Source organism: Pteropus vampyrus, unplaced genomic scaffold (genome assembly GCF_000151845.1).
Source record: "Pteropus vampyrus isolate Shadow unplaced genomic scaffold, Pvam_2.0 Scaffold141, whole genome shotgun sequence".
In the NCBI taxonomy this organism is placed as follows: domain Eukaryota; kingdom Metazoa; phylum Chordata; class Mammalia; order Chiroptera; family Pteropodidae; genus Pteropus; species Pteropus vampyrus.
This window is the reverse complement of record NW_011888922.1, coordinates 3,274,921-3,291,505: the sequence shown is the minus strand read 5'-3', so window position 1 is coordinate 3,291,505 and position 16,585 is coordinate 3,274,921. Positions and strand designations below refer to the sequence as shown.

The 16,585-nt window shown below is 32.8% G+C and overlaps 1 protein-coding gene across 16 annotated transcripts in view; it reads left to right on the top strand.

Annotated features, from left to right (window-relative positions):
• Positions 1 to 16,585, top strand: part of EMSY (EMSY, BRCA2 interacting transcriptional repressor) — an 80,630-nt gene that overhangs the window by 47,256 nt on the left and 16,789 nt on the right. For 8 of the 16 annotated variants that reach the window (XM_023535570.1, XM_023535565.1, XM_023535563.1 and 5 more), the window contains 6 exons: positions 1,354 to 1,503; positions 3,553 to 3,723; positions 9,255 to 9,391; positions 11,872 to 12,045; positions 13,644 to 13,842; positions 16,484 to 16,525. In XM_023535570.1, coding sequence (XP_023391338.1) covers positions 1,354 to 1,503; positions 3,553 to 3,723; positions 9,255 to 9,391; positions 11,872 to 12,045; positions 13,644 to 13,842; positions 16,484 to 16,525 — 873 coding nt within the window. The remainder of the gene's footprint in view (positions 1 to 1,353; positions 1,504 to 3,552; positions 3,724 to 9,254; positions 9,392 to 11,871; positions 12,046 to 13,643; positions 13,843 to 16,483; positions 16,526 to 16,585) is intronic. The other 8 variants (XM_011368392.2, XM_011368390.2, XM_011368388.2 and 5 more) reach the window with 1 other exon arrangement.

The following is a 16,585-nucleotide window of genomic DNA, read 5'->3' as shown; positions in this document are numbered from 1 at the left end:
GACCTCTTAAAAATTTGTTTTAAGGAAATTTGTCTATTTAGATATCACTCTTTTCTGAGGTCAATTTTGATAAACAATATTTTTCTAGAAAATTACTTATTTGGTCCAAATTTTTAACATATTTGTAGGAGTGAGCAAATTAGTTTCTTATGATTCTCTTAAATTTTTTTCTGTCTGTGGTCATTTCTTTGGGGACTTCTTTTTATGTACCTTAAGCATTATTATAATTCATTAATCATATAATACTAGAAATAATTTTTCCCCTATAGCTTCACTCTTAATGATTTATTATAATCAGAATTTCTTTATTTCTATAAACACTTTATAATTTTGATTTATTTAATCTTCATAATAACCCTAGAAGGTATGTATTATGTTACAATTTTAATTTTTTTGTTGACTACAAGAAATTTAAAATTATTTAAAGCTATTAAATAGATTTGTTTGCTTCCTAATGTCTCAACCTAACCACCATCCAAAAAAGTAATACAATTTTTGGTTGTCTATGGAATGCATTCTATTCCATGAATTATTTTAGCAAAGCTAATGGGGAAAAAGTTTACCAAAATTTTCTTCCTCAGTTAACAATTATTAGTACTTAAATTTGTAGTTAGCATGAAATATTTCTTTTAAATGAACATTGTACATTTGGAAAGTCAGTGTAACAATTATAACATTTAAAATGAAACTTTGAAAAATGTAAAAAAAATCATAACCTCTCCACTTTAACATTTTAATTTTATTGTTACATGTTCCCTTTCAGTTTTTGTCCACATACATATTTTTTATAAGTGCAGTAATAGTGTATTCTTTGTGTTTGACAAAGTGAACTATTAAAAATACTTTTAAAAGAAGTTAATTTAAAAATAAAGATTCAAAAAGAAAATGTTCTTGCTCCTTAAATTTTTAACAACCTTTATAGTTTAAGTGGTTAGTGAAATATTTGATGTAGTTAGGAATATATAAAGCTACATTAACATTTGTTTTTGACTTCTTATCCTAATTCTTTCATCTCAGTCATTTGCATGGTATAGATTGTTTATCTGTAAAGTTCCAGTGAATGGCTAATTTGGGTTGAAAGCTCTTATATGACATGGTCCTATACAAAGGGAAAAAATCTTGTTTTTAAGAGAATTTAATAACTTCTAAAATGTTTTAATTGTATTCTTTAATGAGAGAAATTAGGAAAGATAGGAATTTGAGAAATAAAAGTTTAAAGAGTTTCATCCATATGAAGAAAGCTTTTCTTTAGGTGAGACTGAGTACATGTGTGTAACTACTGCCCTCTTGGGTTGATATAAATTATGTTTTAAAAAATAATTTGTACTGATACTTATTTTTCTTCTTTCAAAGGTGTTAAAATCATCACACAACAAGTTCAACCAAGTAAAATTTTACCCAAACCAGTGACAGCAACTCTGCCTACCAGTAGCAATTCCCCTATTATGGTGGTTAGCAGTAATGGTGCGATTATGACAACTAAACTGGTAACCACTCCTACTGGTAAGTTTTCTTGAGCATCAGTACAGTCATTTGTCATATATTCATTGAGTAATTCCTCTGTACCAGCAATGTGCTTGACACTGGGGATAGAGATTAATGAGACAATTCTTCAAAGAGGCCTTTCTTGACTTCCCGCTTCTCCCTAACTTAAAATAGCTCTCTTCTTATTGTTGTACTGTCCTTTATTTTCCTTTATGGCACATACTACAATTTCTAATTACTAATCTACTTGTTTGTTGATTTGTTTAATGTTATTTATCTTATTAGACCGTAAATGTCTATGAGGAGTCCCAGCTCACAAGGATCTCACTTTGATGAGGTTGAGAGTCAGTATAAATCACAGTCTAGTAAGCATTTCTCAGACTGAGAAAGCACAGTATGGCATATTGCCTAGATATAAGAATAACCTGGCTATGCCCAGGGTAGTAACAGTGTACGAACATTTAAAATAGTATCATCCTTTGTGACCTTGAATAGTTTCTTAATCTTTCTAAATCTTTTGTCTATTTAAATGGGATAATAATGCCTGAACCAAAGGTTATTGTTAAGTATTAAATGAAATCAAGTATGTAAAGTCCCCAGCAGAGTGCTCAGTAGCTATTACTATTAATTAATATTAGAATTATCCATTACTATTATTTTAAATTTGTATAAGTCTTACCAAACTTTGTGAGAGGGACAGTATTTAGAGGATAGAATCTAAATAGTGTAAAATCATACCTGTCTGAAGTTTGTAAGCTATCATCTATTGGCCAGTGTATAAAGGTCTGTACAAAAATTGCACTTAACTCTAACTTAGGCTTTATTAGCTCCCATTTTCAGCTACAAAACAGAGACTTACATTAAGCAATTTGTACAAGTCCACAAAGTTAATAAAAGACAACTGGGATTTGAACCCAGATCTGTTTGACTGCATACCCAGTGCCTTTTTTTTTTTTTTTTTTTAAATAACAAGCTCAAGTTGACTTTTTTTCTGGTTATAATTCAACTGATTCAAACTATGGATCTATATAGCATAGTTATTTTGTACTAGGTTTTGTTCTGATTCAGATGTTTCTTTTTAACCAGTTTAAATTAATTCTAATGTTCTTTCCCTCCTTCCTTTTTTGGATAGGGATTGTATTTTTAAATGATGAATAACTTGCTAAAAGCATTTTTTGGAGGAGAAGGTTGTTTAAAATAGTTATCACAATGACCTCTGAATCTAATTATGAAAAAACTTTTTTCAGTTGAAGATATTATCTTAGTTATCTTCATTCTTAGTGTAGGAATGGTATTTCTGAATTACCGGATTTGTAAGAAATGACAACAGATTCTTCTGGTTAGTTTTTAACTCCTGTTTGGGAAAAGGAAAAAGCCCTAGAAATAGTGGGGAAGAGTATAAAATCCTTTGAGAGACATGAAGAAAAATCTTCTAACAAGTCAGTTAAAGTTAAGGAAATATGTAAATAGTGAACTTTTTAGGCTAAAAAGAAATATTCCTGGCAACTCTCGGCAGCTTCAACTTTAATCTCTAGTAAACTGATGGAATAACTCTTTAAAAGATGAAAATATATTTCAGAGTAGCAGAGTACAAAACAGTGAAAGTTTATAAAATTTTAGGCAAACAGTACTGCCTTATTTGCTGAGTGCTGACGTTGGGTTTGGCACTGAGACAGCATAAAACAGATGCAGAGACCTTAAAATCTATAACAGAAATAGCTTAAATGCTCTGGCAGGAAAGATGATTAAATTTAAGTTTATTTTGGCATAAAACTAGTGGAAGAAGGATAGTGGAAGAAAGGAATAAAACTATACTTTTTCTTGGGGTTAGTAATTTGATGCAACACATCACAATATTTTATGTGTAAAATTAATTTGAATTGACTTGGCTGTAGTTCTTGCTATGTACATCGAAAACGCTGTAAATTGTTAATGTATCGACACCTCGAATTTCCATTTTCAAGTTCAAGCAGTGTAGGTTACATTAAATTATACTTTTAACTGCCTAAATTGTCATTCTTCTATAAGTAATAACAAGTTTTTCTTTTGGCTTTTCCTTTTTTATAGGCACACAGGCAACTTATACCCGGCCGACAGTGAGTCCATCCATAGGTCGGATGGCTGCAACCCCTGGAGCTGCAACCTATGTGAAAACTACCAGTGGTAGCATCATTACAGTAGTACCCAAATCATTAGCTACCTTGGGGGGCAAGATAATTAGCAGTAATATAGTTTCTGGTAGGTATATCTGAAATATGTAAAAGGTGTAGGTGACTAGCAAGAGGAAAAAAACATATTTCAACTGTTAAAGGATTCTGTTTGATGTTAGTTTTATGCATAGAAGTCTAGAGCTGTTTTTAGTCCTGACATTTAGTGATTAAATATAGTTTTTTTTAGTTCTGATATTAAATCTTCACATATTAAATTTTTGATAGTTTTAAAATAGAACATAAATGTTGCTTTTAATCAGAATGGAAAGATTATGGTTTACATTTGCATAGAGATTTTTCATTTATAAAGTGTTCTCCCATTTGTTAATCCATTCAGATCTCATAACTCTGAGGTAGTTGGTATCATCCCCAGTTTACAGAAGCAGACAGATTTAAGGTTACAGACATGAAATTGACTTGTCCGAGACCACACAAGCTAGATAGTGGAAGAACTAGTATTTATTTATCTAAATGTGTTTGAGGGACCGTATCTCATAATTTCAATTATTAATGTCATTTTAGTTGATTAAAAATAAAAATACTTGAATATCCTTATTTGTTTTTCACCATTTATATTGACTCTTTTAAAAAACATTTTACTCAGATGTGGAAGGCTAATTTATTGGTATTTTAGAACCTTACCTGGTTTTTATTGGCTCATTAATTCCTGAAGTATTTGGGTTGTGGATTCTGAAGTGGAATGTTAATATGGCATTCATTTTCATTGATTATTATTTTTTAATTAAAATGATATAAATAACTCTGATCAAGTAAACCCTGAGGACTTTAACTGTCAACCAATTTTGTAGACTAGCCGTATTTTGTATGCCCCAGGTGAGTTGTTGTAACATTCTAAAGTGAAAGGACTGAAGTTCCTGGCAGTAATATGATGTTGCTGATAACTCAGTGAATAAAAAAAAGCAAAGCAGGGCATGGTATTGGCATAAAGTACTATATTTAAAGCTGTTAATTTTGGCTCTGCTTTTAAGTATAAGTGAAAAAAGCCAGTGTTTGCCAGATTGAGGAGAGTGAAACCAGGGGAAAGAATCATCATACTCCAGATTTTAAGAGGATATGTTAAATAACAGTTAAAACTCAAACTATATTACCTAACAGTATCTTTAAATAGTATAGAGCACATACTCAATTAAACATTTCTCAAAATGTTTTTCATTGGTATGTAGCTTTTTATGACTGTAAGTTTTTCTTTACTTAAATTTGAATTCATGGTACCACATAGCTTGAAGGAATGTTTAGATGTTACAAGGCTGCTGTTTTCAGACCTTTTTTATAATTTAGCTGCTTTGTGCCTGGTTAGAGCAATACAGGCAAGCACATTTCCTAGAAGCAGAGAGGTTCTTGGATATAACATTTATACATTTTATCAGGTACATATTTTCTATTTAAATATAAAGCAACTCATAGTTAATTGCTATTTTAAGTGTATGGGTATACCTGAGAAGAGTTCTTAAATTTTTTTAGCACTGTAGGATATACTTGGCACATAGTTGAAACACCTTTATTTATTGCATGGAGCTCATTTTGTCTCTACCTCTGCTTTGCTATTTGACACTTTATTCTAAAGAACGTCCCTCATTTCTGACTACTCTAAACTGATCCTTATGTTACATATCAATATTCTTCATAAAGACAGTTCTCTTATAATAGTATTGTTGTCTATGATACTGTGATCATTGGTTAGTTTATTAGTAGTTTTCAATCCCAGGTTGTCTGTTTACAGTAAACTGATAAGCCTGGTTGGATGAATTTAGATAGTTTTGTGCTTTCATCCATGAGCAGATGCTGGATTCTAGATTCCATACCTACCCCACCTCCAGACCGCCCTCATTCCCTAACACAAAATGTACACTTTTTAAAAAATACATACACACAAACATCTAGCTGTAAGAATAGAAAGCTTTTTAAAAACGTGGTTTCTTTTCCTCATTGTAGAGAATTTGAAAAATATAGAAAGATACGAAGAAAAAAAACTTAAAGTTTTCACTATACAGAGAAATGTGTTGATTTAAGTGTGTATATTTCTGTTCATTTTTTTTGTATAGATGCATTGTGCATATATATATATTTAAATTGAGAACTAATATAATCCGTTTTATCTTTTTTCATGTAATATTATTTTCTCATTCTATTAAATGTATTTTGATACCCCCCCACCCCTGCTTAATTGCTACACAGTATTCTCTTATATGATGCACTATAATTTCGCCATTTGTTGAATGTTTTGAGTTGCTTACAATTTTTTTGGTCATTGTCAATAATTCTGTGATGAACATTATAACACATAAATTATTACATGAAGTTCTTACTTCCTTTGTATAATATCCTAGAAGGCAAGTTCACGTTTCTGTGCTTCCAAAGTGTATTTTAAAAGGTCAAGTTTTTCTTTTTATTGGAATAAGCAGTTAAATAGAGGCATGACTTTTTGCAGTTATTTGACTCATATAGAGTCATTTATTTACTTACATGTGTATACATAGAACTATCAGATATGTAAAGTTTTTTTGTGAGCTTTGTTAAGGGGTAGTTAAGAATCATGCATATTTTATGCAGAAGATTGGATCCCTTAGAAGTGAACTCATTATCTTGACTCTGAGGACATTATGAGAACCTGTGACAATGGCAAAACTTGATTTTGATTCTCTTAATCTTTAGTATAATGTCAGGCAAGGAGCAAGTGTTTATATACTTTTTAATTCATTCATTCATTTGCTCATTCTTGAGCAAAACAATGTAAAACATTACCCAAGAGACCAAGATTTCAGGGTGACTTAAGAATCTGTGAACAGTAAAATCTGGGCCAGTAAATTTGTGTTCTTTAAGCCTTACCTACCATAATGCTCAAACTTTTATAGGTTTCTTATTTTTAAAAAGGAATCTGGATTATATGATCCAAATGCGATTCACAGTTATTTGCACCCATTGTATCATAACTCTTTAAGTGAAGACTGTGTATATATGTGGGTTCTCTGATATGCTATGAGCCAGATGTTGGACTGGGTGCTGTGATACATAAAGATATACATGAGGTGCATTCTCTGCCCTACAAAATGCTAAACTTGCATACCTTCTGTTGTGACATGAGAAGCGTAGACTAAATTCTATGGAAGCATAGAGGAAGACCTTTTTTAAAAATGAATACTACTTCTTTCTCCAATATAACATAGGTATCACCTGAGATATAGAAACATGCTCACTGGGATTTTAGACTTTTGTAATTTGATAATTTTAATCATAAATTGTATTCTATTTTAATATAATGCTATACTTGCTTTGCCTTATGCTGTGCCCTTTTCTTCTATTTTCTGACATCTCCCCTGCCTCATTTTATTAAGCTGGCGAACTTGATTTGTAACTGTCTCATAAACTAGCATACCTGTAATGGAAAGGATTAGACATTTTTATAGATAGAAATCACTTATTAAGCAAGTGTTGTCAAAAAAGTGGTTCTTGTACTTTGGTGTAGAGTTAAAGCTTGGTTTACATTTTTTTGAGGTAGTTTCTAATGCTTACTTTGTAAAAAAATTTTATTAGTCAAAATTTGGTAAGGCTTCATTGTTAAAAGAGACATCATAACTGGGGGGATTATGTTAATTAAAGGATTGGATCTAATTAAGACTTAAAGTTGATATAAGTGAACAATGGGCAGCTTGGTTTTTTTGGCTCTTAACAGCCTTCTATTCAGAGATCATGGATAAAGGAAAAAAAACATTTGTGAATCTGGTGCATGAATAAAAGTTCTTTTTATGTAACTTGAGTGTGTTACCTCAATTTACATAAAAAAGAGCTATATTATAAAGATACTGTAACAAGATTGCCATAAGTCGACATAACTAGAATAGTCTTATTTTTAGTACAGTCTTGTTTCTAAATCTTTAGTAAGGAATGCTAAGGTTTTCCAATAGAAAGGAATAAAATTTTGTTTTTCTTCTTGAGAATATATTAATCAGTCATGTTTTTAATGAGTACTTGTTCTGTGCTTAGTCATTTGATAAATGATATACACACCTATAGAAGAAAAATATGACTTGCCTGTTTTCATAGGCAGAGGAAATTACAGGCGCAAAAGTTGCATTGGGACTGGTATGCTCAAGGACCAATGTGGAAACCAACACACTGAAGGAGAGGTATATGTTGGATAATCCTGACAATTAAAGTCTGGCGGAACCTGGAAAGCTAAGCAGAGGAGTTTGGGCTTTGTGTGGTAGGTAATAGGAAGCCATAGTGAAGAAGTTACATGTTAGACTAGAGTTTATGGTGTGTATCATGGAATAGGAACAAATAAGATCAAATTGATAGATTAAAGGCTAGATCGTATAGGATTTTGAAAAACAAAAGGGAAAGTTGGAACAAGGTACAAGAGAGATTAGGAAGGTTTTTAATGAATTTCACATGCTCAGGGTTCTTGACATGATGAAATCAGTTTTTTGTTTGTTTGTTTGTTTTTTTAAAGGACATTTTTTGATAAGACAGGGACCATCAGATCTATTTGCATGATAGAGAAACTTGAAATAGAAAATAATGGGAAGCCAAAAGAGGTGAGGGCCTTTCCTTTCTGCTGACATTGATAACATTTTGAAAGAAGACATTATGTTGGTGACAAAAGTTCATTCACATAATATTACTGAGTAATTGCCACACACTGTGTGCTAAGCACTGAGGAATCAGTGACATAAAAGATACAGTGTGTAGCTCAAGAGGCGTTCATTTTGTTGGGGGATACGTGGAGTGAAGACAGACATGAATCAAGATTTGCACCAGGATTTCCAATTTAGACAATTAGAAGAATACAAATTCGATAGATTTCATAGGCAAAAGAGAAACGGATTATAGAAGGATGTGGGGGAGAGGGCAAGATAATAAAATGTTTGGATCAGGACATACAAATCTACAAAGTAGATCCTAATAGTTGGAAATACATATGTGTATATACATATACACACACAAATATATAAAGTAGACTTTCATCCTCTTTAGAGTGCTGCAGATATTAAGAGCACATATTTAATCTGTCTTAGTCTCTGAGTCAGTGTTTATTTTGTCTTTTGATCACACCAAAAATACATGACATTTCTTTTCATAAGTTTTTCTAGAGTCTAGTGTTATATGAATTTTGATAAGTATTTACCTCTTTTTTGATGATCTTTTTGAAGAATTTTCCCATCACACTAGATATAGTGATAATACTGGGTTTGGGGAAAACATAAGCCATATAATAGAGGTTCTGATTTGTTTCAGTTAACTAGTCAGGAGAGGAATATTGTTGGAGAAACTGATAGCGATATTTTTAAGTTCTGAGTTTGGTGTGTAGGTCCTCAGATTCCAAAAAGATGACTGTTGTTAGGAGTCAATTCTTAATGTTTTCTCATTCTAGGACAACTTGTAATTTACTATTCCAAACCTTTATTTTCATCCATATGACAGCCTTCACATCATCTAGGGATGACAATTATATGTATAAATTGTGTACAATATAAACAGATATAATTAAATAATCACTAGTCTTTAACTCAGGCCTCCTTTTCTCCCCTATTCTCTAAGGAACGACTACCAAAATCACTACAATCCCAATGACTTCCAAGCCCAATGTGATTGTTGTGCAAAAGACTACAGGAAAAGGAACGACCATTCAAGGCCTCCCGGGCAAAAACGTTGTTACAACTTTGCTAAATGCTGGAGTAAGTAAGAGCTTGAACTGCAGACTCAGCAATCCACTGAAGACTTAAAAGACCAGCTATACACATATTTGCCTAAGGACTTCAGAACCCCACAATAGCCGGAATGGCTTGATTTACCACTACTGTGATGTAATAACTTAAAACGCCATCTACTGATGCCATTTTTCATAGTAATTTTTAAAACATGTTGTTTATAGCCAGGTTGCTTATGACCATGCTTTTAGATGCTTAGCTTGGTCCAGATGGAAGATTCCACTGGCTTAATAACAGGGAACCTCTGTTAGAGGATAAGTTTATTCCTACATGTTGTCAATAGATAATGGCCTAGTATTTGGGCAAAGAGAAATATTTGAGATTAAGATTAATTAACAGGGATTTGTTACTTTTAGCTTTTCATTTTTACCCCTGAGCAAAAAATAAAGGAAAGGAAAAAGGAAAGGGAACAGAAGGGGAAGGGAAAGGAAAGGAAGAAATAATAGATTCATTTATAGTTCTTTTTGTTTATGCTGATAAGTAGTTTTTAAGAGGTTAAGAGGTTTGGAGTTAAATAAACCTGGGCTTTGTCTCTTAAGTATCAAAGTTGTTTGACCTTGGCTAACTAATTCAACCTCTCTTATCCTTAATTTCCTCATTTGTATGTTGGGGATGACAATCTCTACCAGTGAGTTTGTTCACTGATAGCTGTTTTGAAAGTACTTGAAAGAATGTCTGGCACATAGAAAGTCCTCAATAAATTCTTTTATAATTATTACTCTTGGCACTTAACTGTTTAGGCTTGGTAATAATGTCCCTACTTTGCTAGAAAAAAGAATGCTATACTTCATTGTAATAGATCTCTAGTTGCTTCCTACGCATCACAGTCTTAATGTTGTTGATGGGGATCCAGCAATAGATTTTTTTCATCATGTGGGAGAACATAGATTGTTCCCAACCTGAGTTCACATAGTAAGCCAAAAGTAAATCCAGGATTAGAATTTAGATTTTCAGAACCCTTTATAGTTTGGTTTGCAGTTTCATAGAACTCGGTATGTAAGAGAGGATGCTGTGTACCCTAGGTCCTATGTTCCCATAGATCTAAAGTCAATCTTAGCTGCTAGATATAGGTAATAGCAATACTTTGGCACAGAAAATTATAGTAAAGCAAGCAGAAAATAGTATATGATCATCCTCTTTGTCACATACCACCACTTGCTCTGTACGTACCACTTACTGTCCTGTGCATGCTCTCACACACATCAGAAGAGCTTTTTCAAAAAATAGCCTGCTAGTTGGTTTTGATCGGCTTTGAATGAGTCATTATACTTGGAAAGGGCCTGTAAAGCCATTTTAAGGGCGAGGCATGTGAACTTACAAACCAGTGCTCCTGGCAAATGAACAAGAGCTCTTTCCAGAGATGCTGCTGTGAAGAGGACGTGTGTGTTAAATAATCACACGATTGGCAGATATTCATGTTTCCCTTAGACAATTACAACAGATAGTTAATCTTGTGATTTTTGTAATCATATTTAGCTTTAAATTTGATTACCTTTTTGTCAGCTCACCTGAGTGTTTTATTTTTACTGGCTGCTAAGTTTAGACAGCCACATATTTGAATGAGGATGAATGAAAAATAAGAAAAAGTGATAAGGTGAAAAATTTCAGATCCTTTTTATTTATGGATTTTAATTTAAAAAAACTTTAGTAATTTGGTAAAAATCACTGTATTTAATTTAGTTCAAGTAATGACGTCATAAATGACCAGAAAATGATACTTAAGAATAAAGCAGATGAAAATGTAGAAAATGGTGAAAAGTTAATGGGCTTAAGCTATCTAGTTAATAGACTAAAGTGATATTAGTAACATAGTAAAAATGAAACATGGAAAATGCCCTAATTTTTTCCTTTGTGTTTTCCTGTATAACCTCAGAAAGAATGTTAATATCTTTGCTCATTTCATCTCTTGTCCATACTTTTTCACATAAATTTGCTATTCTTATAATTTTATATTTGAGGAACTTAATTTATTTTGTATGTTTACATTTAGCTATTGGTATAGTGTAAAGTAACTTTTTTATTACATAAATGTTCATTTCAGATAAATTAGAAAATAAAGATGAATGCGAGGGTGGAACAAGACCCGTAATCCCAATTCTTAAATAACCATTGTTAACATTTTAGTATATATTCTTCTGTAATTTTCTAGCTCTCCTGATATATGTATTCTATGAATGAGACAGTATAATAAGTATTCTTACATGAGCAATTTTTTAAAATTCACTCATAAAGAAAATGCTTTCCTTGGACAGAAAGTCAGATGACTTCCAAGATCATTTCAACTAAGTCTAGGATTTTTGATCACCTGGAAACATTGTTCTTTGTTGTACAGTTTATAGCCTTTTTCTAGTCATCCTGATAAAGTCTTTTTGTGCTTTTATAGTAAAAGGATAGTTTTTATTGTTTAAATGCATGTAAGTCTTATATGTTTACTGACTTTAATTTAGGGAGAAAAGACTATTCAGACAGTACCAACAGGAGCAAAGCCAGCTATTATCACTGCTACAAGACCCATCACCAAAATGATTGTAACTCAACCAAAAGGAATAGGTTCCACAGTTCAACCAGCAGCTAAAATTATCCCAACAAAAATTGTTTATGGGCAGCAAGGGAAAACACAGGTATGCTATAAGATATGGTGATTTTTCATGAATCAGGTATATTTGAAATTCCTAAAATTCCAAGGTAGAAATTTGAATGAAAAGATTAGTAATCTTTAAAAAAATCACATTTTTAAAAATTACAAATGAATGTATATAATTAATTACCCGTCTGTTTTCAAAACCTATCTTTCTCTCTGGTACTTTTTTTTTTTTTTTATGTCTAAATATTTGTCATTTTCATGAGCAATGATTTGAGAAAAGAATCCCCTTGGACTAAAATTTGCTGAAGGTGTATATTGTTACTTTAGGAATATATAGTTGAGGGAGAATGATAGTTACTCAAACTCTCAAAAGTATGTACTTTTTTTTTTATAAGCTACTATGACTTTCAAAAGCTATATATTATAAATTTTGCTTTACTTGAAACCTAAATAATGAAGAAGCTAGAAATCTTCAGTTTTCAGCTACTAAGGGAACTTTTCTGGAAATTTGCCTGGCAAATTGAGGCTCTGTATTTACTCTTTATGTTGCTGGGCTACTGTTTATTTTGCAGATACTTTAACTTATTGTATGAGAATATCAAAGGAAACAGCTTTGGCTGAGAAATGCTATCTTAGGACTTTTGTAAGAAGTAGTAATTTACCTATAAACTAATAATTTCTCTTTAGAATTGATTCTCTCAGAACCATAGCCAAATAGTTTACTATCTAAACAAATAATTTTTGTGATCAGAAATAAGTCCAGATTGCCTTTTAAGTTTCAGCAGCAACAGTTTCATTTATTCTATCTAAGTCATTGTATTACTTATGTTTTCATTCTTGAATTCTTGGAAATGGGTGACTTTATATAGAGCATGAAAAGGTTTAGAATCTTATACATGGGAGAAATAAAAAATAAATTTAGTGAGTTAACAGTTTTATTCCATAGTCAATTCCCAGAGTCCAAATTTTGAAGCAAAATGGTTCAGTTTGAAAATTTTTTCCTACTTCACTTGTTTTAGCATCTGTGGTTTTCATCTTTTTCAGAAATTGATTTCCCACATGTTCCATATTGCTTCTAATAGTTGTCAGAATCATTGTTCCTTTGGGGATATCCTCAAAGATGATTTAGATCCCAAGTAAGTTTACTTTGTGTCAATTAGGAATTTCATTTGAAATGAAAAGAAACCTGAAGAACAGTGACTTAAATTAGGGTTTTATTTTTATTATGGTAATAAATGTTCAGAAGGGGGAATTCTGGGATTCCATTGGGAATGTAGGCTCATCATAACTTTTTTGTTTTGCCATTCTTAGCCTGTTGCTGTCAGTTCTACCATGTAGCCTACAGATTGTTAGATTGACTCCTGAAGTCATGATAGGCAAGAAAAAACGGGCAAAGTCTCTTGTCAGAACCATAGTTGTTGCAATCTAGCATTTACCACTTAAAATGTCTGTGGTTTGACTATAATTTGTTCATAGTTGAATTAGTCTGATGAACAGCACTGTGCTCAAAGCATAGTAAATGTACAGAATGCTATTTTCCATGACAAGAAATTATTATTATTCATGACCTAGAAGTTTAACATTTTAAATAGTATTGTAAAACTTAAACTGGGTATATTTCTGCTTTTCTTCTAGGTTCTTATTAAACCCAAACCAGTGACATTTCAAGCCACAGTTGTTAGTGAACAAACAAGGCAACTTGTCACAGAAACATTACAGCAAGCATCCAGGGTGGCAGAGGCTGGTAATTCTTCTATTCAGGAGGGAAAAGAAGAACCACAGAGTTATACAGACAGTAGTTCTTCTTCTACAGAGTCCTCCCAAAGTTCTCAAGGTAAGATCTATTTTCCAATTTATATTATTGTTGCTGACTTAGTACCCTAGTTCCAAAATAGATGCATCTAGGAATTTCAGACCAACATGTATGCTTTGATTTGCCAGTTCTTTTTATTTTTTTTGTTTGATATGTAATCAGAGAGCTGAAGTTTTGTTTTTGATAAGACTTTCCATTCTTTCCTGAATGGTATATGTTCATCAAATAATTGGGAAACTTTAGATAATGAATTTGATAGGTAGGTGTTATCAGACTGTTTAACAGCTGTGATTCCTCCTTTTTGCTTTGGGTAAGTAGAAGTTTGCAATGGTTGTTGCTGAACGTTGAGAAAGAATCAAGGTGGTGAGAGGTGGGCCATAAGTGAGATGTAAGCAAGGTGACCACATTGCAGTTTGTATGGGACAAGTCCTAGTTTATGTCTTTTCTAGCATAATTATTATTAATAGTTTTCCCTTTCACTCTCAAAGCTATCCCAGTTTAGATGATAATTGTATGGCTCTCCTAATTATAAGGAAGAAGCTATGAAGCTAGACTTCATAATAAGGAAGTTCTTTGTCCTCAGTGCTATTTTAAGTATGTTGTTTTTATAGGAAATATCTTGAAATAAACTCATGATCACAATCTTTGAGACCTACAAATCTAGTACTCGTGTCTATCAGTTACCTTAACCACCCTTATTTTCAGGTGGGCCTTTTAAGTGATATATACATGGAGTATTTTTAGATCTTGGTAGATAGCTAAGTGACCAAGCCTAATGGATCAAGACCATACCTGTTTAGGTCATTTACTAAATATTGGACCACATGCTTTCCACAGCTCCTGAACTTTTATTCCTAATTGGATCTTCTTTTTTTCTCTTTCTCATTTGGGAATAGGTTACCCTTATTGAATTCCAGATTAAAAAAATATATACATTAAAATTTCTTTTCTTGTATTCTGCTGAATTTTTAAAGGTTTTAAGATGGATTAGATAGAATACAAGATTATGTGAAGTAAAACAGAAGAGAACAAGAAGTCGAAACCAAGGGTAGGGATTTAAGACGAACCGAGGTATGAGGCATATGCAAAAATGCACCCTGTTAAAGACATTGCTTTAAATAGGCCGCCGTTTAGTTTCTAGTATGATTTTTCCAGAAGCTTCATGATCTTGTTAGTCATGGCAAGGGTAGGGAATAAATCTGGGTTAAGCAAAGCATACTTATTGTAGAACTTTTCAGAGCCATTATATGCTAATAATTGTGAAAGATGAAGAGTGGAGTATATAATGTAAAATGCTCCCCAACTTTTTTAACCATGGAACCCTTCTTTTGTAGAACATCTTTAGAAACTAATGTCCTCTGGAACATTTTGGGCAATGCTGTCTAGGCAATTAAATACCATGAAAGCCTTAGGCTTTATGACAGTATTTCAGAAGGAAATACGTATTACATCATAGAAGGGTTGTAGACATGTTGGGTTTAGTTTAGAAGAGATGGTTTAAATGGATAAGGCATCTAGGAATCACTTTATATGAGGTAGAGACAGGACATTTATCATAGAGAAGAGAAGGTGAGGCTTGGATTGGGTTGAGGGGTGTATAGGAGCTGTCATCAGTTATCTTGAGGACTGTGATGTGGAAGAGGGAAAAGAATTGGTTTTTGTGGATACCTGGACGGAAACCAGAACCATTGGGTAGAAGTCACAGGAAGACTTGTTTTCACTCCATATAAATAAAATTCTGATTGTCATAACTGTGCAGAGATGGGGAAGGGAACTGTTTTGGAAAGTAGTGAGTTCTTTGGTGCTGGAGTTCCCAGACTGGCTGGGATATTTGTTGTGAAGATTTGGGCATAGGATTGATAATAATGTTAAACGAACTTTTAGATCTTTTCTAGCTGAAAGGTCTTAGGATTCTATGAAAGTATGATATAGGCATTTTATAGTAAAGACATGAGACATTCTTCCATAGTGATGCCTGAGTGTGCCTTTGGATGTAGCAGCACAATATGTATCCCTAGTATCTAACGTGTAGTGGGTATCCAGTAAATATTTGTTAAATGACTTGTAGGGAAAGATATCTGAGGGTCAACAGGCCATCATCCTCAAGAGAGATAGGGAAGTCATTAAAAAAAAAAACGACAGCCTTCCCAAACAAAATCAATATATAGTAGATCTGGAATTTTTAATTACTGTTAACAAACTGTATCCCCACCCCCCAATAAAAACCACTGGGTAGAATACATGCCACACCAGGGATGTATAATTTTCATTTAAGTTCCCCAAAAATCTAGAAAATGAATGCATACTACATAATCAAATGTTACTGTGAGATCAGCTCCTGGCTTTGTTACTCTCTGACTCCAGCATCAGACTTGTAAGGCAGTAGATTTATCCAGACTAAGCCTAAGCCCAAAGTAGAAAGGAAAATCACTCAAGGAATGGTTTTCACATTTAGGTTCACATTCTCATTTTGTGTCATTGTTGTTGGAGTTGTTGCAGTAATACTTTGTGATGGTCAACTATTCTTTCTGAGTATGGGCAGAAAGAGAGTGAGCAATCTCTCCAGTCCCTATGGGATGATGTTATTTGTGGTGATGTCTCTGATAGGTGCTTCCATGTGGAAATTCATTTTCTCATCTCTTTCTGTTTCCTCTCTCTACAGATGCAATCCTTGCTTTCTTCAGGATATTCAGTTGTACATACAGTTGAGTTGCCAAGTCATTCTTTGCCTATAGGTCCTCTCACACAACCAAGGGGTACTTAT